Raw genomic sequence first — 24,234 nt, forward strand, 5'->3', positions numbered from 1 at the left:
GTTTTCTATTTTTTTTATTGGGGGACTAAAGTGGCTTCTAAATTTAATCATAATGTTTAAATGTAATAAATTATATTGTATCTAATATCATGTATGCTTTATGATTGCACATAACATTTCTTAAATGTCGTAAATTCAAATACATATATATATATATATATATATATATATATATATATATACGTTTCCCGTTTCCAAAATTTGGGGAGGTTACGTTTCGTACTCGTGCCCGTTTCGGAGACTCGTATTGGTTTCCCCATTTCATGCAACTTAGTTTTCTAGGCTTAGGAATTATCTTTTCAAGATACATTTCCAAACCCTAGCCTTAAGAATCCTTCTAGCCCTCACAAGAGAGCCTATCACCTTGCTTTCTAAGCAAGAAAACCATACAATTGAGTCTCTTTTGTGAATAGGCCTTGGGAATCATTCCTCATCCTCGTATTAACCTATTCATCTAGTGATTCCTCTTTATACCGGGTCTCCTCCCATTGGTGAAAGTTCGTAAAGAGCAGGGCGCCTTAGCTGAGGTGACAGTGGGCTATTGCTCCATTGTTTCCCTTGACCTAGTAGTTTCCCTTTAGGATCCCCTCCTAGCACCCCCTGCTAGTTTGAGTGGTGACAGGTACTTTGCTATTTCTCCTTGGGCTCCCAAAAATTTCGCTATTCGAAACTTCTCAAAAAAGATAGTGAAAATGCAAAGATGACTTGTTTGAAGGAGCAAAACCCTATGCTCTGAAACCAAACGGTAGGCAATGAACAACCGAATAACTTGAAAATAGAAAGAGAAGTAACTCTATGCCTTTGACAATTTGATAGAGGAATAAAAGATACCCCTATTTAAAGGGGCAACCTCCAAATGCACAAGATGAGATGTCTATAATATATACAAATGAATAAATGTACAAGATGAAATGTCTATAATATATAGAAATGAATCTTCTTTATTATAAACAGGGTATTAAAGTGAGCATGATGTAACATAGGGGTCTTAATATAATAAGACAATATATAGTGTTTAGCATAAATTCCTAGTTGCTTTGGTGCTTTTTGCATGTCGAAATTGTTCCCTTTACCTTGAAGAAAAGACTAGTTTCCTTTTACTATCTTAGTTTTGTGAAACACATTTTTTGGGAACAATGCTAGCTAGATGTTACACTTGATGCACATGACATTTTGTTTCACTCATATGGGATGTTGATAATTATGTTGGATACAAGTTTTCGTGTTGTGACATCCGTGTTGATTATTTTTCTTCTTTGATGCTTTATTTTGTTGAAACTTGATCTAGGCTAGCATAATACTTCTTTTTGCATTGTTATATATGGTGCTGTGTTGAAAATTCACGTGAATGACTATAATGTTTCTTATTAAATTTCACAGGTGCATCTTCAAACAATGATTGTGAGGATCAAATTCTCAAGCTTGAAGACATCTTGGACTCGAAGGTAATTAGAAGAACTTTTTAACTCCCAGGTGTTCGCACTATTAAGAAGTTATAATATTCTGATTTTGGCACTTTTTAGTGAGCTTTTCTAATGATGATATGACATATGCATGCAGGTCTATACACTAGAGGATAGGACTGAAGTGGATGTGTTTGTACCTACTCCCAACCAGATAACAAAATATTATTGCAAGCCTAGTTCATTGTATAATCCCTTGAAGCTAAAGCTTGTTGCTCTCAGGGACAAGGTTATACCTGCTTTCTCTTGTTGAGAAAGTCTTATTTTATGTTTCCTGGTTAGTTCATTTCAATCAGTGGTTTGTGTTTCTGCAGGAGATCCAAAATCATCTCTCACACCATCAATTCAAGGATGAAGAAAACTTTATGAAGAAAGCAAAGAAAAAAATTGAGAAAATTCATGGAAATATTGTGTACTGTCTCGAGAACTTGGGTTTCTTTTGTGCTTATAAGGTATTTTATGCAAATTTGATCTCTCATATGCAATGGAGTTTATTTGTTTTGAAAAATAACTATTTTTATAAAAGTTTGTTTAGATGTGATATTTTCCTAGTGCAAGAACATCTTATGACTATTGTACTGAGTTTTTTTTTAATTCAATCACACATTGGAGTATTTCAAATTAGGCTGCCTTTGACTATTGATTAAACAGTTTATACAAGGGTTTAACACAATAAGTTGGGCCACAATCACAACCTCCACAAACATATCACAAAAAGCAAAGAAGTAGCGAAAACACCCACAACTATAAAGTCACTAACTAAATATCTAGAGATCAATAAAAAACAGACACAAGTATAGCATACAAAGGGCTCTCGCTCAAGTAAAACACACTAAGAGGCAATCATCTTAACATCATTGAGAGGCTACACATGATCATTCAGGGCAGGGCCCCATCTTGTAGTCAGGGATTGGTGTACTCAAATTGATATAAAAGATAAACATATAAAATTGATAATGAATGACTGAAGAATTGCAACAATCTACATGACAGTATATATGTATGGTTGAAGAATTGCAAATATATATATATATGATACACTACACCTTGTTATGTAACTTTATATTCATTTCATAGCCGACTCCTTCAAAATGTTTTGCCCTCAAAGCTTTGATAAATTATTACTTTGGATGATTCCCTATTGTTCAATACTTGAAACCAGTGTTGCACTAATCGGGAAAAAATTGCGATATTATCATTTTATCACGATTTTTTTCAAAACCACGATTATATCGGGCGATAAAATCGGAATTTTTTTTTAGCCGTTTTTTTTTTTCGGTAAAAATCGCAGGCCCATCGGGCAGCGCGTGTTTAAAGGGAAAACTGCGATTTTTTTGGTCATTTGGATAGCAGAAGGCATTGGGGTTTGGAGACTTGGAGATTTTGGAGCTAAATCAACTAACTAGAGGAGAAAAAATCGCGATATTATCATTTTATCGCGATTTTTTCAAAACCATGATTAAATCAGGGGATGAAATCAGAATTTTTTTTAGCCGTTTTTTTGGGTAAAAATCGTGGGCCCATCGGGCAGCGCATGTTTAAAGGGAAAAACACGATTTTTTTTGTCATTTGGACAGCAGAAGGCACTTGGGTTTGGAGACTTGGAGACTTAGAGATTTTGGAGCTAAATCAACTAATTGGAGTTGAAAATCGAAGAGTGAGCTAAGGAGGAGACACATTATTTCCATAAAACCAGTATGGGCACCAACGTTTTGTGTCTTCATTTTTTTGTAACTTTGTTTTTGTTTTTTTTTATGTTTTTAGTTGGGTTTGGAATGGTGTTTTTGACATTTGTCTAATGTAATTTTTTTTAGTTTTTTTGGTTGTGTTTGGAATGGGGTTTTTGACATTTGTCCAATGTATTTTTTTTTAGTTTTTTTGGTTGGGTTTGAAATGGGGTTTCTTAAATTGTATGTAATTTTTTTTTAGTTTTTGTACAATGTAAATAGTAAAATATTAAATTGTAAGTTTGTAACTTGTAAATACTAAATTGTAATCCTTATTTTCCCATAGGTTCACCGAAACACCATTCAAGTTTTCAACTTCAAAGTTCAAAATCAAACATGCTAAGGAAATTGGACCCTTTCTGGGAATTTGGTGAACCTGATGCTCCGAATGATAGAATGAACTTGTCTTGCAAGTTGTGTGGGCACCATATGTCCGGGGGGGTGTACAGATTGAAGTATCACCTTGCACAAATCCCTGGATTTGATGTAGGGCCTTGCACAGAGACAAATCCTGAACTCATCCGAAGAGCCATGAAAGCATAGGAAACTTTAGACCACACTAGAGAGGCCAAAGCGGAAATGAAGAGGCAACTAAAAAAGTCAGTTGAACAAGTGGCAGTGGTTCTACTACAGCATCAACCAACCCGGTAGCTGCCTCATTATTTTTTGTTCCTCGAACCACACCTGGTTCACAGCCATCTATCAGTTCAATGCTAAAAAACACTGAGAAAGAACAAGCTGACAAGTTACTGGCAAAATTTCTCCTTGGGAGTGATATTCTTTTTAGCATTGTAAGAAATAATCCATTTTTCCAGCCTGCTGTTGATGCTATTGCAACTGTTGGCCCAGGGTACAAAATCCCTTCTTATCATGACATGAGAGGCCGGATTCTTCAAAATGAAAAGCTTGACTGCACCCAAAGATTGAAGGATTTTAGGGGATCATGGGCACAAACAGGATGCACTGTGATGTCAGATGGTTGGACTGACCAAAATGGGAGAACCCTTGTAAACTTCTTGGTTAGTTGTCCCAAGGGGACTATGTTTATCAAATCAGTTGATGCATCTGCACAAATCAAAGATGCGAGAACTTTATGTGATTTGTTGGATGTGTTTATTTTAGAGGTGGGTGCAGAAACTGTTGTCCAAGTCATAACGGACAATACTACAAATTATGTTGCTGCTGGCAGAATGCTTATGGACAGGGATACTACTTTATTTTGGACACCTTGTGCTGCACACTGTATTGATTTGATGTTGGAGGACATAGGGAAAATTTCTTTTGTCAAAGATATTGTTGAGTCATCCAAAAGCATTACAACATTTATATATAATCATACATTTGTGCTTAGCTTGATGAGAAGATTCACCAACAACAAAGAGTTGGTGCGCCCTGCCATTACACAGTTTGCCACCAGTTTCATATCTCTTCAATCCCTCTTGAATTCTATGTGGGATGTGAAGAGAATGTTTGTTTCAGAGGAGTGGTGTGCTTTGCCAATGAGCCGCAAACCAGAGGGAGAGGCCATGCAGACTAGTTTCATACTAGGAAGACTTCTGGGCGAGAGTGCAGGAGGTGTGAGCCATTATTGAACCTTTGGTAAATTTTCTTCGGTTAGTTGATAGTACGAAGCCCGCAATGGGCTATTTGTATGAGGCCATGGACATGGCCAAAGAATCCATTCGGGCCTACTATGATGATAAGGGAGATGAGGGGTTTCAGAGACAACTCCTCTTATGGGGAGTGATTGATGAACGATGGAACAACACACTCCATCATCCCATTCATGCTGTTGGGATTTTCCTGAACCCTGCATTTTCTTACGCATGTGGGTTCGTATTTGATGCTGAGATCATGGATGGATTCTTAACCTGTGTTTAGAGGATGGTGCGATTTCCAGCAGAACGTACAGAAATCTCTAAAGAAATTGAGACATATAGGATGGCAGGTGGCACATTTGGCTTTGACATGGCTGTGACTGATAGTGTTAGACTCCGTCTCATGTCAGAGATTGATTCTTTTTCAAAACCCTGTTTTGAAGAAGAAATCATTAATCTGTTGTTTAAATTTGTGTAATTTATTCTCCAGCTCTTCAAAAGACAGCAGTGACTTCACGCTCCTATCCCTGCACAAGCACAATTTAAAGCATCATCAGCAAATCAAAGTCTGGCAATCTTAAAAAAAAAAAATCAAATCAACAATTCCGTTCCTTCATCCATTATTTGTGGTTCTTGCTCGCATCACTTTGATTTTAACACTTGCATATATGAAGGAATATCATATTTATCAAAACAGCAAGAAGCTGAGGTCAGACATCAACTAGGATTGGCAGATGTGCCTGAAAGGCAATCATCTGAAAAAATTCAAAAAATATTAAAGAGATACCGCAGATGTTATCTTTTCAGAGAGGATGAAGATTAAATTTGGTCGATGGCGAGATAGTATCTTAAGGTACCAGAACAGGGGAAACAGAGTAAAGTTGTTAATAGTGGTGATGTTGTGGCCAGGGCCTTAGCTCTACGAGTTCTTGGTTGCCTGGCTGATCTTGCAAAAAATAGGGCAGACATACACAGATTAATAATAGATGCAATGGATTCTCCTTATTTGTTGGAATTCGCTGCAGGCTGTCTTTGCAAGTTTTCAAAAGACTTTTCATTAATTGTTTTGGAGAAAACAATTAGAGTGGCGAATGCTATGAAAACTGTACCAGAAATAAAGGTTGGCGCTGTACACCTATTTGCAAAGATGGGCCACTCAACTACACTTGCACGTGCAGCCCAAGAGGCTGGCAAAGATTTGGTGTTGAAACTACATTGTTATCACTCTCAAAACTTGCATTTGGATCAGTATCAACGTTGCCAGACCAGGTGGATGTGCTGTCTTCGTATCTAAGCTCTGACCCCCGATACATTGTGCGTGCAATGTCATTGAAATGTCTCAACAAATTCTCTGCTAAAATTGGTCAAAAAGCTATGCCGCACTTTCGCTATTAGTGGATCTATCATTGAGAGACTGCGAAAAGGGGTGTGGAATGAGATACCTAGACATCAGTCAGCAGCAGATGTGCTTCCAGAGGATTCATGTAGGAATACAAATGCAGCTGGAAAAGAATATTGTCTGATGGACCTTCCAGTACGAGCAACTTTTCTGATTTTTGATCAATTAGTTTTAGCACTCAAGTGCCCAATAGAAAGAGCTTTCGGTATGGAAGGAACATTTGCAAGTATTGAAGTTATCCAACAAGCGGTCGGTTTGCGAGGATATGCTCAGCGAGATCCCTTCATAGAGTACAAGCTTGAACTCTGTTTTTTGCCTACAGTTATTGGCGCACCAATATTTTGGCATTGCTGCAATATAAAACACAATTGTATCTTGTAAATGTTGTGACGCTGAGTAGGGAGCTTATGTATCAGCAGGCTGTGCGACGATTTGCTCATTTTAATGCTATATAATTTAGTAATCCTGCTTCTGTTTTTGAATTGCTTATGATTGCCCTCGATGAAAAGGAGCAAGCAGGATTGTGGCAGAAACAGGATGGGCCTAGAGGGAATGGACAATACAACATGTTCTATCCTTGAAATTGTTTTTGAAGCCTCCAAATCATATGGCCAATGATGGTACATTTGTACAGGTGGCATGTTTGAGAAACTTTTCAAGATATTCGAGAAATGTTGATATTATATTTTTTATGGTGAAGAATGGATTGCACAGATGACAGTTGTCTTGTAAAAAATCATGTTGATTGTGTTCCCTGGAGTATAAATGGCCTTAAAAAATCGAAGTTGGTCGAGTGGTTCTCTGCTGCCTGCGATTTAATGATTTAAAGATGGTAGCTTTTGTCGTTATCATGACACAGTGCAGGTGAAAAATATTTTGACAATCTATTGCGATTCCTTCAAAGAACAGGTTCCGGCTCGTAAATATTTCTACAAGTCCAGCAAACTTGTTGCTATAAGTTGAGAACGAGTGCATATTCTCATGGAGTTGGTGACTTGATGGATCAGCACGTGGAATTGGATCGTCGCATGCTGGATTGGATTGTGGGTCTTGATACTGAAATGAATGAGCTTGTTGAAGGAAGCCATCTGTACAAGTCAAGTGTCGATGGAGCAGGTAGTGCTCCCAGATGAGTAAAAAGAAATGCTATGTGGACTGCAGATAATTTTGGCAGATTTAAACAATACAGAAAGAATGCTGGTCTTGAAGATGTGATAACTTATGGAACAGGACTTATTATACTTCTCTGCGGGCCATCAGGAGCTGGAAAGACAATGACAGTCAATGCTGTTGCTCATCATCTTCTTCACATGGAACGTGTTCTTGGTCCTCATTCACGCCACCGCAACAGAAAAATAGAAACGAATTTCCTATTTCAAGACCACCGAAATCAAAAAGATATGCGCTCCAGTTTTGCCTCATAATTAGCCAAATCATCAACAGAATGTTAGTTTAAAGTTTGTTTTATTAAAATAGCCAACGCATTTCCAGATTTGGGGAGCAGTTGCAAACTGGCATTCAGGATTCGATTGCCTGTAGCTTTAGCAAATGGGATTGACACCTGCCCTTCACTTCAGTCACCAGAAGACACCTGTTACCAGATGCATAAAATTCGTTTTCTTATCTATAACCTCAGTTAAGCAGCGCTCCAAAGATTTCAAAATAAACAAATTCGCCTATTTTCATCCTCAATTATGATTTCATGAGATTTTTGCTCCGGATTTATCTCTCAACTGGCCAATTATCATAAGATTTACAGAACGCTGTTCTATGTTTAGGAAACGCCCTTTCCTACTTTTTGTAATGATAGTTAAAACAACGCCCCTGTTTTTGGGAGCAGTTTGATTTTATTATTGTATTAAAAAAAATTCATTTTGAAGAGAGGAGAGAGAGGGGAGAGATTTTTTCTGAGTGCTGAGTGCTGGAACAGAGCTTTCATTGTACAGTTTTTTGGCAGAGAATTTAATGGAATTTCACAGCTCTGTTTGCTGAGATTCATGTGGTATGTTGATTTAGCATAAGTTTTCCCTTTGTCTCATATGTAAACTGTTATGTTTCATTCACCTCATGATCATATCTAATTGAGCAAATGAAGTGTTTAGGTAGGAATTCATAGTATTGTATGCTCTTCCTATAAATTTGCTCATATTCAATGTTTTCTTCTGTTTAAGGAGGATTCAAAGTATTATTTGCCCTCCTTAGCTCCTCACCAGTCTTGCCATCCCATTTAAAATCTAGATTTGGTGTTAAATTGCTTGCCTACCTTGCCTCAGTTGATAATCTGTGTAGTCATTATATTTCTCTGTTCAAGCTGTGATTTTGCCCATGCAGCCCAGAAAAGCCCCGTCATTTAATTAAAAACCCCAAGCAAACCTTCCTATATCAATTTACTAGCCTAAGATCTTTATTCCTAATTGGGTCAGCTCATCCTATTGAAAGATCTACCGAATCTGACCCGAGAGAGCCTTCTCATACCTCGTAGGGCTAGCTACGAGGTGAAATGGTTTGATGTAGCCTTGAAGGTTTACCTTCCTCAGCCTAGGGTGAAATCTCAAGCGCTAACCTGTGCTTCATGGTGACTTCACTGCAGAGAGATCAGTAGCTTTGAGATTTCTCAAGATGGATCAGATTGCAAGAAGATATGCTCCCTTGAGCCGAGATCACATTCCAGGTTTTCCGAATAAGATGCCCAAGGTAGATTGGTCAAGGAATCTGCCCACATTTAACGCTGATGGTAAGAAGGATGCTGCTTTACATTTGATTAGATTTCATATGCATGTTCGCAAGTTAAAGATCAATTTTCCTGAGGACTGTTTGATGAAAATGTTTATGGCTACTCTGGAAGATGAAGCCCGATTCTGGTATGAAAGTTTGCCATCTGCTTCAATTTATTGTTTAAGGGATTTTCATACCGTGTTCTTTGAAAAGTATACAGAATCATATCCATCTTTGATTTTAGTTCAGAACTGTTGTAGCCATGTACATAATTTTATTGAAAGCCTTGAGAAGTATTATGAAGATGATAATTTTATGGATGTTGAGATCATGGAGGCTTTGTATGAGAATCCATTTCAGCAACATGAAGAGAACCTAGAGGATTACCATAGAGACGATCATGAAAATTTGCAGCAGGACCAAGATCTTAGTATGGTGGAAAATGAAAAAATTTCGCCTCTTGACAATCAACAGAAATTGCATGAAATGGATCAGCAGTATGAGGAAAATCTGTATACTCCTTCACTTGAAATCAATGAAGACAATCACTGTTTGAGCAGAAGAAAACAAAAGGCATTATCTCCTTTGTCCGAAGAGGAGATAGATCAGCTCTTGAGAGGTCTTGCTCCAGCTCAAGTTAATGCAGATTTGCAGTGCACACATGGTCAAGAAGATGATGGTGGACCTTCTTCCTCTTCTGAAAAGGATGACAGTCTTGTAAGCAGCTTTATAGATCAACAGGTTGAAATTTGTTATATGGCTGAAGATGGTGAAAGAGAAAAGCTCATTTCAGATCTGCCCAAAGAAGAAGACAGCATGCAAAGCCTGCATGAGGAGGTAATTCAGTCAGTTCATGAAAAGCAAGATGACATCTTCATTCAAGTAAGTGAAACAGTTCCTTTGGATGAATTTATGGTAGATGATAGAAATGTCATTTTTGCACGTCAAGAATCAGCTGAAGTTTCTTTCCTTATGATTGAAGAATGTAATAAGGAACTTGATAATTTGGTTGTGATATCATATGAAGATGACCTACAGCACATTCACACCATAGAAGATCATAGCATTCAGGATTTCCATTCGGATTCTTCATATGTTTCATGTGCTGAAATGTTTTTCCAAGAAGAGATCTGCTCATCTACTTGTTCAGAATTTTTTGAAGCCCATGAGCATACTTTTATCGAAGCACATGATGAAGGAAGATCAGAGTTTGAAGCAAAGGACACCTTGATCTTTCAGCAGGAGGTGGCAGTGGCAAATCTTCATGTTTTTCACGATCCTCTAGCAAGTTTGTTGCAGCCAGCAGTGATAGTGTTTATTGCAGTGTTCAGTGATGAAGGAGAATATGGTCAACTATGTTTTTGGATGCCCAGAAGATCTGATCAGGAGAATCAATCAAGAAGGCATCTGCTTGATTGGTTGCATTGGCATTTTGATATAGTTTGATGTATATTGTCTTGTAAGAGACACAGGTGGTTGTCATCATGATTTCACATCTTGATGGATTGCTGCCGTTTTTCCAAAAGCTTTGTAAAGTTCTGTTTCAAGTCGGTTTGAGTCATAGTCCTTTGAAAGTTTTTAGTTTATAATCCAAGTCAAATAAAGTCTGTTCGAGTATGGTTATATTTGTACTAGTTGACTCCATTGCCCAATGGATAAGGCACTGGTCTGCTCTCCCAAGAGGTCTGAGGTTCTTGGCACCTCCAAGGAGCTGTCATCCCCATTGGAGCCAATGTTAGTGTCGGTCTTGAGCCCTCCATCAGTGATCAATAGCTCTTTGCATATGCATAGTTAGGTGTCTCATCAATGTCAATTTTGCATCCCACTAGGCATGCCATAAAACTGAATGGAGGGCTAGTCTTTGTTCCCTTCTTGGCTTTGCTGGATCAGGTCATACCACAATGAAATTGAGTCATGTTTGTTTTTATTTTTGTCTTGAGGTCCCAGGTCTTAGGTCTAGGATTCTGAGTCAAAATCACTGTAAGGTCATGAGTTCAAGGTCAGTGAGTGTCCAGCAAGCCAGAAGGAGGTATGTACATATGTTTCATTATTATTTTTATCATCTACAGTTCATTTTATGCCTTGGATTTAAAAATCCTGTTTTTAAGTCCAAGGTCATGAGAAATTTGTGAAAATAAAGAAATTTTCAAAAGTTTGCAAAAGTGCCGGCAACAACCCTGGTTCCTTCGTCACAGTCCATCAGATGGTCAACCTGCAAAAAGAATGAAGTCAAACGCCTCAAAGAGCTAATTTCAGGACAAAATGACTCCAAAACAGTGTTAAAAAAGAATGTCAAAGTGGAAACATTATAAAGTGGGTTTTTGAGTTAAATTTTTTCAAATGAAAGCATATAAAGGTAAATTCCCTCTTTGAAGACCCTCATTGTGCATTTGGGAGCAAGAAATTACAAGGAGAGAAGCAAGAGAGCGATTTGGGCAATTTGCAGCAAATTTCGAGCTTTTGGAGGGTGCGCGACCACTCCATCAGGGTGCGCGACCACCTGGGAGGTGCGCGACCACTCCAGCGCAAAAATCCTTTGTTATTTTGGTCAGGCGCGACCACTCGAAGGGTGCGCGACCACTCGAAGGAAGTGCGCGACCACTCGTCCAGCAAGCCCAGAAATTCATCAAAACTTCAAATTTCTTCTAAATTGCTTGCGGTTTCTTCAAGGTAGGCCTCCCAAACAACTTTTATGATTGTGTCATGGATGAATAAGGAGGGTTATGGTCATAAATATCATGCAAGAAATTAATGAAAAATAGGTTAAGTGATTGATGTTTTTGCAAGCTTATGCTTTGATGGTTTGTTTGTTTTTCAAGGTAATTTTTCCTTATTTCCCTCCAATTATTTTCCCATTATAAATTCACATGTGTTAGAGTGTCATTTTCATTAATCTCATTTGCAAGTAATGCTAAAACCCCAGCCCAAATCCATAAAACCCTAACCCCTCCTAAACCCTATTCAAACCCTAAATGCTACCATGTTTCTTACCCAAACCCTACACTATGACACACAGCAAAATCATATGTAAAATACACAGCATAATGAAAAAGAAAACATAGTGAAAAGAAAGGAAAATGATGACAAAGGCATGCACATGAAATATCATAAAAAAAAAAAAGAATAAAAATATAACTTGCATAGCCTTATAAAAAACAAAAGAAAAATGTCATCTTGCTGTAAATATCAAAGGTTAGAAGCTGTGTGAAAATCATGACAAAGTTTATCAAATGTACCAGCTGCTAGCTATAAAAAAGGAGCAGTTTTGCTGTGCTGGGGTTTGTGCATTAATATGGTATCGTCTCCCTTTCCCTAGACTCTGTTTTCCTACCTATTCCCCTCATGAAAAACCTAATTCAATTGCTCATTAATCCTTTCCTAAAAATCCCTATGCAATTGATATCCCTTCCCTTCTGTCAAAACATGTAAATGAAACCTTATTTCACCTATGACAAAAAGCATTCATGAAGCTGCCAGCATTGTTAAAAGAACTGCTGTTATAAAGTATAGTTGGCAGAGATTGTTAATGTGTTCCCTAGTCCCAAGACCCTAATTTCCTTTATCCCCTCATTTCCCTAAATACCCTTGATACATGCTATCCCATTTCCTTTTCAAACTGTCATAAGAATCCTTCCCCTCCCTTTGTGATCAAATAAACAAGATCCCTGTTTCCCATTAGCATCAATGGCCAGTTCAAAATGTGGAAAAAACAGAGTATGTTTCATGAAAAGACAATCAAAGACAAAATAAAAAGGAGCAGCCTGTAAATTGTTCATGGTTGATGCTACCCTATTTCCCTATGCTCATGCCCTCATTCCCTCCATCATGAAAATTTATATTGTCCTTTCCCTTGGTGATCATAACACATTTTCCCTAATAAAGTATTGATTTGCAAATGATGAGAGATAGAATGACATGTTTAACATTGTGTGATTGTTTCCTTCGAAATTCCCTGTTGTTTATATATATATTTTCCCTTTCCTTATGTAATTTCCCTCCCCTAACATTTCCCTCATGATTTTTCCCCTTGAAAACAGCATACTTCACAGCATTTTGCAGGCAGGGCAGCAGTCATCTTGACTTATTTATTCCACCTTGCTCAATCACACCATGTCAACCACTGAGACTAATGAGCAAGGTGATGACCGATCATCATCCACGGAGGTTGAGACACAGCGGAGGCCTCGTAAGGGTGGCAAGAGTGGTCATCACAAGAGAGAAGAGCCCACATCCTTGGCAGAGTTGCAGGCTTGCCCATTGGCAGTGACTTGCTTTCAGTACATGTCATGCTATCAGTTTTGCGAGAGGCTTGCACAGATTCAGCATCATAGGGAGCTGGCCCGGCTATTTGTTTTACACCTTCATGACGGGCAGGTCACTCTTGCAGGAGTGAATTTTGTGTTTTCTCCAGAGGCCATCTCACAGGCTACCGGGATACCCAATGTGGGTGAGGTGTGGCCAAAGCGCAAGTGGCTGGATTTGGTATACTTTGAGCCATATGTCAGGCCAGCATACATACACAACTTGTCAGGGAACTTTCCTATCAGGTTCCTCCGAGAGGAATATGCATCTATCATGAGGCTTATTATGCACTATTTCACATGCGAGGGGAGGTTCTCACGAGTATTTGCTTGTCACATCCGCATGCTGATGCACTTCACCAGGGTGAGAATGATGAACATCCCGGCTTATCTCTTTCATGACATTCAGAGGATGGTCTCTATCTTCCAGAAGCAGACCCCAGCTCAGCAGTTCAGGAGTTTGTGTCATCATGGTCTCATCCAGCTGGTTGTTTCCCATCAGCTGAGCCAGCAGGGTATTCCTTGGGCAGATTTTATCTCCCGTGAGTTCTTTACACAGCCACAGCCAGAGCCAGAGGCAGTTCACGAGGAGGGAGGGCCATCACATCAGCCCGAGGCTAGTATTCCGAGACATATGGCTTCTTCTCCTCGGGTCACTTATCAGAAAGGTCATAGGACCTTATTTGCAGCAGCTCGACGAGTACTTTCTCCACAGCAGGTGGAAGGGGTCTCGTCATCTTCTTCAGATCAGCGAGTGTTATCTCCACACCAGGTGGAAGGGGCCTCGCATCCTTCAGTAGCAGAGGCAGTACGAGAGGGCAAGCAGCCCATGGTTGAGGATGAGGCAGTTGGCGAGGCACATCCTGATTTCACTGATCTTGATGCTCACTCTCCTTCCTCTTCAGATTTCTATGAGCTCATTAGGCAGAGAGAGGAGGAGAACCTTGTGTTGCAGCGGAAGCTTGAGATGGCTCAGTGGACTATCACTTATTTAGAGCAGCGGAACAAACAGTTAGAGACGGAGAAAGAGCTGGATGAATTATGGAGAATCCGCGGTAACAGAGGCTTGAACCGCAGGAGGCCCGGGGACCCATTGCCCGCTGATAGGGAGTCATTGCTCATCCAAGCAAATTTTCGCTTGGAGAGATTGTTGGAGAAGGCAAATCATGACAAAGAGCTGCTACGCAACATGAAAACACATTATTGGGCCAGATTGCATGTTTGCAAGGCCAAAATGAAAATTCTCCAAAGGAAGCTGTCTGAGGCCCGGAAGAGGAAGAAAAGGACAAACCCACTCCGTATCTTGGCTGAGGCATCCCTCACTCACCATGGTACTCATCAGCCTTGATCCAGCATTAAAATCTAAAAATTTTGAGAATTTTCGAGCATTTTGGAAATTTTTTAGAAATTTACAGGTTTTTGCCTGTGGAGTGGTCTCACCCCCCGCGCGACCACTCGTGGGGACAGCTCAGAATGAGGAAAGGTTTACATTTTTGGAAAGGGCATGCAGAGACTAAAATTACCTATACTTGGGAGAAGCCTGATTTTGAGATTTGAGCCTCCAAAAGCTCAAAATACATCAAAAAAATAACTTTCTGCCCACTTTTTGAGTTGCAGAAAGTGACCTTGGGAGAATTGACTTTTGAGGGGTCAAATCAACTCCAAATCCAGAAATTCCACTTGGGATGGAAAGTAGACAGACCAAGCTTTCCAATGAGCCATCTTGCACCTGATTTGGACCAGTGGAACCCACTCAAAAGTTGCTGCAAAGGGGCGCGACCACTCGAGTAGGGGGCGCGACCACTCGAGCTGAATTTGGCAGTTTTGACTTTTCAGGCCAGAAAACACTGTTTTCACCTTGGTTGATGATTTTTACTTGTAGATGATGGATGAATGTATAATTTTCATGGCACATTGATAGATTTTATCTCTCTTTACCCTTCTAGAAGCTTCCTTGATGTAAAAAGTGAATAATTAATGCATGGATGAGTTAGCTAAGTAATAGAGGCAAGTTGTTTGACTGCCTATTATCTAGTGCTTAGTTTAGAATTAGTTCAAACTGCTCCTAGGAAGCTGAGCTCGACCCCTAGAGGTGGGGAAAGGAGTTAGATGGTCTATATTATGCTCTCTCTTTCTCATTTTCATAGTTGGACTCTTGTGGAAGAAAGCTTTCATTGTATATTGTACATCTATCTCTGCAATTTAAGGAAAAGGAAGGCCAGGGTTTTGCAGACATCATTGTGGATTCTTGTGGATTGTTGTGTTGATGGTGTGTTCTCTACATGTTCTTGTAAGTTTTGTTAATGTATTCCACATCTCTCTTTTGCTTCTAATTGGACAGATGAAGTGGTAAAGTTTGAATTCATGCTTTGACATGCTCAGCTTTTTAGTTTGTTCAATATTTATGTTTTCTACTGTCTAGAGAGTATTCAAATTGGTTGTTTGCCCTCTTTAGCTCCTCCTCTATCATTCCTGATCATCCACCTCAGATTAAGGCATCAGCACTCACTCCTACCTTGCCCCTAAGATCACCCTGCAAAAACTGTGCTCATTCCCCGCACCCTGAATTGCACTTCCACCAATTGCCACCAAAAACCCCAAAAATCATTAAATCAACCCCCCTTATCAATTTACTAGCCTAAAATCTTTATTATTAATTGGTCAGCCTAATCATATTGAAAGATCTATCGAATCTGACCCGAGAGAGCCTTCTCATACCTCGTAGGGCTAGCTACGAGGTGAAATGGTTTGATGTAGCCTTGAGAGTTTGTCTATCTCAGCCTAGGTGAATTCCAAGCGCTAACAAATAGAACGATTAAAATGCTAGGTATTTTTTAGTTTGTTTCAAATTTCATTGTCTCTTCAAATTCATTTTTTTTCTTATGTTTATTTAAAATTTTATTTGTAATTTTGTTATCGATGCATGGTGGAGAATGTATGGTGCCAAGGTACCCCTTCTGCAAAAGCTTGCCATTCGAATACTCAGCGAAACATGTAGCTCCTCAGGATGTGAGCGCAACTGGAGTGTATTTGAAAAAATACACAACAAGAAGCGCAACAAGTTAACACTTAAAAATTTAAACTATTACAAATTTCCAAATAAATTTTTGAATTCATTAAACAATATTTTTTTTATAATTATTATTTCATGATCTTTGTACATGTTGGAGTCCCAGCAACTTAATGACATGATCTATGTCTACTACAATCTTCGATTGTGGGTGAGGCAACTTGAGAGGACACCTGATATGGAGGCCATCTCATTGGATGAGATTGACACCACTACTGCACGGAGGGTTGAGGCTGAGAGGCCTCTCATGGAGTCTCTGATGATTGGTTAGTGCAGGATGTAGTGGAGGAATTGGAGCAACAGGAGGAGTAGGTGACACCACCTGCCCGGGCTACCCCTGCCACTAGGAGAGGACGTGGTCTACCTCCTATAGCTCATACTCCTAGTTTTTCAGCTTCTAGAGCACATCAGACTCTACTGCCAACTCCACTAGCACCAGCATCTACATCTAGAGGGAAAGGGAACGCTATGACATTTTATCGCAAGAGGGGTAGAGGAAATCAATAGTATTAGACTTTTGTTATTTTGTTCATTTCATTGTATATGACATTATGACTCATGAGATACATTATTATATTTTTTGTTGATATTTTAAGGTTGAGTTGGGACTCAGGAGTTAGGACTTACTATTCAGGACATGATTCACTGTTATGTGTGATTTTAGCACTAGAAATGATATTAAACATCTTATATATTAGTTCTTTTATCATATTTATGTGTCAATGTATTTATTTTATGTTGTAGACGGTTTAGATATTAAAAAAATTGAAAAAAAAATGAATATTTTTGTACCAAACGATTTTTTCCTCGTGCCGAATTAATCCCGATAACAATTAGTGCAACATTGCTTGAAACCCAAGTTAAACGTCATCATTTATGGGCATCCCTTTGTACCAATAAATCTTTTGGCTAACACTACCAAACAAATTTTCTGTTAAATCCATTTTGATTATATGTAGCACCCTTGGTCTTTTGTTGGAGATAAGGCAGAATTTCTTATCTTAAAGATTCATCATTTTCATCTTGTTTTATTAGAAAGTTTTTTACACATAGTGCAAGACAAATAAAGTGTAATCTAGTCACTTAAACGTTCGACATGAACGGAAGTGGAAACTGTTGATTTTTGGTAGCATCGGATGTGCTCTAGCCATGAAAATTGGTGGAGAGGCTAAGGCACATGAGATCTCCAAAACCCAGAAATCGCTTGGGGAAATTCCACCCGGATGGAGAGATATTAAAATAATTAATGTTTTTAATGGGGCTCCTAAGTCTAAACTTAGGAAAATTAAAATATTAATGTGTCTTAATATAATATGGGTGAGAAAGTTCTAAATAACGAGGATCAAGCCAGATTTAATCTTAGTTGTTGATTAGAGACTTAATCTCGGCCGTTGAAGCGTCAATAGGAAAAGTATAAGAGGAGGCTTGAGGCTCAGTGGGAGATACACCAAGTTGATCAGTCAATTTGATTTTCTCGCGCAAGGTTCGCTGAGAAATCAAGTTAGTGATCTGTTGTAGTGAGGGGCAGTTCGGCAGGAGGCTGGGAATACATAGTAGAGAGGCAGAGAAAGTGTCGGAGAGACAACGTAGACGTAGCCTGAGCTGACGCAGAGGCTTAGAGGGCCAGCGCAGAGGACGCAGGAGGTTGAGAAATTGACATAGAGGCTAGCAGAGTTGACCCTAGGTTGAAGGAGCTACACTGTGGTGTTTCTGTGGGGCAGACAAAGAGTTGAGAGGCAAGCGTAGAGCCGTAGAGGGTGACATAGTTCTAGAAGTTAACTTGGAGAAGCTTTCATTGTCCAACTAAGGAACAATCGAAGTCACTGTAGGGCCAGTCATCCGGTTGTTGAATTAGCCGGAATATTTGTCTACGGAGCAAGGTACTTCTGCCAAGGAAATCTTTGAAGGGTGAGCCAATTTTGGCACCCTAGTTGTATTTAGAAATCTGCATAATAATAAAACCCTCAAATCTGCTACATGGGTTTTCCCACATTGGGTTTTTCCAGGGACGATTGTTCAAAAATAACGGTGTCCCTTGTGTTGTCCCAGTTTATTTCAGTGGTTGATCTGTATATTTGTGAAGGTTGCTATTGTGTTTATTTCAATGTTTATATGATTAAATAACTTGTTAATGTAAAGAACAAGTAGGAGATAATAAACCAGAAATAGCAGTAGGGATTTTTGATGTGTTAGATTCAGAAATTTTCACATGGTATCAGAGTGATTGTAGATCATAGGGGGATTGAAGACACTAGCAGGAGAAATCTGAAAAATTTGTAGCGGAAGCAGTTTTCCTGAGAGACAGTGTTGTTCTGGAGTTGAAGCGACAAGAGGAGAGGTGACGCAGTGCTTAGAGGGGTGACACAGAGGCTCATGCAGAGCCTGCATCGGCATTTCGAGCCCGGAGAGGGACCAATGCAGATGGAAAGAGGGGTAGATAAGACCTACGCAGTGCCTGATCATCTTTCTCAGCAAAGAAGGATTGACGTTGTGGCCAGGAGGAGCAGATTCATCCCAAGCCGTGATTTGCACAGAGCCTGAAAGGCTCAAATTCTCCAGTTGCCGGGGCTAAGGGAGCTGTGTAGATTGTGATTTGAGGAGCTGGTGGGACGTTGTTTCTGTCTATGCAGAACAGTGTTTAAGGAGACAAAACCAAGGTAGAGGGAAGCACTACCTAGATGGATTTTTAGCCAAGAAATCAAGATCCGAGTTTCAATGACAAAGGAGGATTGGAGAGGAGTGATTCGACAGTTGGCAAAAGGATTTCCACAAGGGAAGTCGAGACTCAGAGGGAGTCTAGGAGTAGAGATGGTCGTAAATGGATTGAGAGATCAGGACAGATTGGACGTGGCTTCCAATTTTGTCATCTGGAAGGCTAGGATCCTGACTGTAATGCCCTGGCAGGTCGGGCAGGGCGTGCACGACAATTCTGCACGACGGAGACTTGACCCGCGGGCGAGCCGGGCTGGGCGACCCGTGCACGGCGACCCGGCGGGCGGGTGAGCGAGATTGCGGTTGGGTGAAACGGCGGTCAGGGCGACGAGTTGGGCGCGGGCGCGCCCACCCAACGGGCAAACAGGCGCACGATGAAGTGTTGGACGGGAAGGCGACCCGGGTGAGCGACCCGCGGGCGACCCGTGCACGACGGGCGGGCGCCCCGGGCGCACGACCCGTGCACGACACGAACTAGAAGCAGATTCGGGCGGGCAGAGACCGGTGAACAGGAAGAGCCGCGGGCGGACGAGACGAGCCGCGGGCGGACTGGACACAGGTATGGCTACCCGGACCAGCGAGTGGATGCGGTTAAGGCTCGGGTGAGTAAACCGGCGAGTCGACCCGCACCAAACGGGCGGACGACCCAAGGGCGATTCACACCCGGACATGAACGAGCGGACATGGGCGAGCTGGGCGTGAACACAAATGGACATGGACGAGCCAGACATGGGCAAGCGGAACATGGACGAGTCGGACATGGGCGAGTTGGGCGTGAACGCGAACAGAACATGGGCGAGCTGAACATGGAAGGGGCAGTAGTTGGGCGTGTGGACGTAGGCGAACGGAGGGCGGCCGGGCGGGCGCCCCTCTATACAGCAACGGGCAAGGCACGACAGCGAACAGGGTGCGGCGTGAACAGCCATGCGAGCGAAAGGAACAGCGAGGCAGCGTTCACGGAAGCACTACGAATTATACAAAGGAGAATGCGAAAAGGTTGCGAAAGTTTATAAGGGGCAGAGGTCGACCTTGCCTTGGGCAAGGGCCGACCTGCCCATAAAATAAAATGGGGGCTTCGAACGTATTCTCTTGGGGTCGGCTTGTGAGATAGCGCCCCTCAACAAAAGAGATGAGATGGCTATAAGTAGAAGGCTCATTCGAACAAGAAGGACAATCAAGCAAGTCTTGGAGTCGATCTTCCTACATTCGCATAAGGTAAAGGCGCTGGTTATGCGCACATCTCTTGCGTAGCAAGAGAAGGTGCGAGCTTTACCGAACTGTTGGTGTAGGCGGTGCGGGTATTACACGGTATTCTGCAGGCCGGGTTGGTGCGGTTTGGCACGGTGATACGGTGTTGTGCGCAGGCCGAGTTGGCTGCGGGTTGGCACACGGTAATTCAGATAGTGCGCAGGTCGTATTTGCAGCGGTTTGAGGTAACGGGTAGTGCGTTGAGGTGTGCAGGCCGAGTTGGGGAGTCGTGGCTCGGGTGAGCACGCTCCGCCATAAGTGCAGGTGCACGATTGTAAGGGCGTTGGCCCATTCTTTATATTTGGTTAAGTGTTGGCCGTGAGTAAGTCCGGCACACAGATTGTATAACTCGGTATTTGGCTAAGTGCTGGCCGTGGTTAAGCCCGGCGCACTGATTGTATAAATTCTGAAAACAGTTCATAATATAATTGGTTGGGCGAACTCGTTTGGGAGTTGCCCCTCCCATATTACATTGATGTGAATGTTGTTATTGTTGCAGTTTTGTTATATGATTATATTCGGTTATGAATGTTGATGAACGATTATAATTATTGATGAATGTTATGCACTTTAAGAAATAAAGTTAAGTGTTTTATGGTTAAGGCGTAGTCCATAAACGTGCATTCGGTCAAGAGTGGGCGTTCGGTGGTGCCGCGCTCCGCCCAATAAAAGAAAAAAAAGATTGGGGGCGTGACACTGACAATCCTAGATAAACATTGCATCAAGGACTAAGCCTTGAAAATCGTAGCTGTCCCAGCTGATCCTGATGCTAATGACAAGTATGAGGAGGCATAGGCGAAGGAAAAATGCATGATTCTAAATGGGGTCAAGGATCATGTCATACCACATATTGCTGAGAAGAACACAACAAGAGAAATGTAGGAGACCCTGACCACCTTATACAAGGGCTCTTCCGTGCAGCGGAAGATGTTGTTAGAGAATCAGTTGAGGTCATATCAGATGCAGAAGGGAGAGGAGATAGATCCCTTCTTCCTTAGGTTGCAAGAAATTTGTGACCAAATTACTTCTTTAGGGTCTACACTGGATCCAGATTTTATGGTCAGGACTGTTCTGAATGCAGTCTCCAAGGACTGGGAGATGTTTGTTCAAAGCATTTTGGGCAGAGAGACTCTTCCCAGTTGGGAGGAGATGTGGGTAGCTCTTCGACAGGAAGAGGTCAGGAGGTTAACCAAGGCGAGGAGTAGTGGTAAGGGAGTTCGAGTCAAGAAAGAAGAGGAGGAGGATGTGGCTCTAGCATTTGCGGGACAACAAGGGAAGAGGAAGAAGAAGGACATCTCCAAGGTCAAGAGTTTCAATTGTAGGGAGCCGGGACATTATGCATCTCGGTGCCCTAGCAAGAAAAACAAGGGAGAAGCTTTTGACTCCAAAGCAACTCCAGCAAAGGCGGAGAAGGATGTTGACACTAATGACGATTGTGCCATGAGTGCTCATGCACCTCTAGAGAAGAGGTGGGAAGACCTCGAGTTGTAGTCAGGAGGACTACATACTACGGGTAGGATCCTTGAGTTTCCCAAACTCTTGGGTCACATCCGGCTACGGGAGCCCTTAATGACAATAGCATTTTGATAGGTGTCGGGTGGAGTAGGGTGTGGTGGAGCGACAAGGCAGTGCTTGAGTGCAGAAATCTGAGGCAACGTAGTGGAGGTTGCAGTAGTGCGAAAGGCACAAAAGTGTTTGCAACAGTGCAGTGGCAATAGAGGGAGCACAGGATAGCAGTAGTGGTAGCTTCAGCATCACAAGGCTTCCAGATTGACCAAGATGTCAGTATTTGGGAGAATTCAGTTACTTATTTCTCGGTAACTAAGTTGTAGTGCAGTAGTTAGCAGTGGCAGTGCTAGGGGCAACAAGGGAAACATATTAAGAGTGAGTTGCAATACAGATGTAGTAGTGGCAGTGGCAGTGTCATGGGCAGTAGTACATGGAGCAGCAATGCAGAGGATGTAAGGCAGTAGGCCAAGCATCAACACAGGTACCGATGTGGAGGATCAGTGTGATGTTTCTATGGTGAAACATTACTAGAGCACATTCCTCGCTAATAGGGAGTGTTGATTTTTGGTAGCATTGGATGTGTTCTAGCAATGAAAATCGGTGGAGAGGTTAAGGCACATGAGATCTCCAAGACCCATAAATTGTTTGGGGAAATTCCTCCCGGATGGAGAGATATTAAAATAATTAATATTTTTAATGGGACTTCTAAGTCTAAACTTAGGAAAATTAAAATATTAATGTGTATTAATATAATATGGTTGAGAAAGTTCTAAATAACGAGGATCAAGCCAGATCTAATCTTAACTGTTGATTAGGGACTTAATTTTAGCCGTTGTGTTGACCACTGGAGTGGCACTTGATGATTATGTGAAAACTCTATGCCCAAGGATGATCTAGAGGACACTTGTACCATCAGATATCATCATCCAACAGAGTTTTTTAACTCTACTTCTATCTTCTCATCATCTTTCTTGTACCCAAATTTCACACTTGCGGGGCATTGTAATAAGTGATACTAGTAATGATGAGTTTTGAGTCTGTAACAGGGCTAGGATGTTGGGACTTGATTAACAAACGGGTACACCTTGGAGTGTTTTTTTATCTGGTTAATTATCCCCTCTTTTTCGGAGGCGGATAATTTTCAGGGTTTTTTCACTCACTTTTTACTCCAAAGCCGGGGTGACGGTTTGAAGGTTGAGCCGCTAACATATCTTAGTGTCTCGAGTTGATATATATTATCGTATTAGATCACACAAAAAATTTCGTGGAATTTGGTTAGGTTTAGGTAGTCATTTTTTTATTTTTTAGATTTTCTGGAGGTCAAAATTTGCAAATAAAATTGTATTTAAATTGCAATAAGTGTAGTTTAGAGAAGTTGTATGGGTTATGAGTAATCAAAATTACACCTCTCACTTTCAAATTTCTACTATAACACACTTTGAGGGGTTAATAATGTGTTTTTGACCCTCAAAACCCACATTTCCTAAGTTTAGTGGAAATTGTGGCATTTAATTAGGGTAGAATTAAATAAAATAGAGAGAAATAAATTATTCCATGTGACAAAATGACGTGGAAATGACTTTGAAATTATCCTAAGTCAGAGTTGAGTCAATGGACATGTGGAAGATGACTGAGGACACTGCATTATAAATACACTATTATTTCATAAAATCCAATTTCCTATAGATAAAACATCAGTTGCACATGTGGAAAATCGAATTTATTAGAGGAGCTCATGCACTGAAGGAATATTCCATGGTATATTTGGACTGAAGATTAAGTGGGGCCTCATCTCACAGTTATCTTAGGTTCTTCTACTCTTAGCACTCCACTCTAGAGGACTATGAGTTGCACATGGAGGAATCATGCAATTAATGGAGAGAATCACGTAGTTCATGGAGGAATCATGTAGAGCTATCTGGGGATCATCTACATATGTGGCATCACTTAGTTCGAGTTTGCGGTTGTTGATTGGAGTTATCACGGTACTTGGATTCACTCATGGTTGAGTTTACTATGCCATAGATGGAATTCGATTTCCTTTGATGTGCACATACGGAATTCGATTTTGCTTTGATGTCTCTATCTTCTCCACATCAAACTTCACTTATCTTTCCTTGGGATTTGCTCCAAGGTTAGTTCTCACATGCATTCTTCCTTGGGATTTGCTCCCAATTCTCTATATAATGAGTCTATATGCTCTCATATTGTATCATGTAATAAGCTACTGGGCTTGAGGAAGCTCTGACATTTTGTACTTGCATACTTTTTTAATACAATCAAGACTTTGGGGCTATCTAGTTGGTGTTCTTTTGGCGTTATGAGGTGATTTCCTTTCATGCTACTGCTATTTGAATTTCTTTCGAATATTGAATTAATATTAGTTTATACTTGCCATCTTGCTTGGATTGATGTGTGCAAACTATCTTGCATATATCATTGATTTAGAGTAGTATTTTAGGGATAAGTTTGCCAATTCATTTTAGGAGGAA

The 24,234-nt window shown here is 40.8% G+C and overlaps 1 protein-coding gene across 1 annotated transcript in view; it reads left to right on the top strand.

Annotated features, from left to right (window-relative positions):
- Positions 1-24,234, top strand: part of LOC149180364 (endoribonuclease Dicer homolog 3a-like) — a 401,075-nt gene that overhangs the window by 75,855 nt on the left and 300,986 nt on the right. The window contains exons 6-8 of the mRNA XM_089416079.1: positions 1,381-1,445; positions 1,561-1,692; positions 1,778-1,915. Coding sequence (XP_089272205.1) covers positions 1,381-1,445; positions 1,561-1,692; positions 1,778-1,915 — 335 coding nt within the window. The remainder of the gene's footprint in view (positions 1-1,380; positions 1,446-1,560; positions 1,693-1,777; positions 1,916-24,234) is intronic.

Source organism: Pinus tabuliformis, chromosome 3_2 (assembly GCF_031772625.1).
Source record: "Pinus tabuliformis cultivar Carrire ecotype Pingquan chromosome 3_2, CPIR1, whole genome shotgun sequence".
NCBI classification, from domain to species: Eukaryota; Viridiplantae; Streptophyta; class Pinopsida; order Pinales; family Pinaceae; genus Pinus; species Pinus tabuliformis.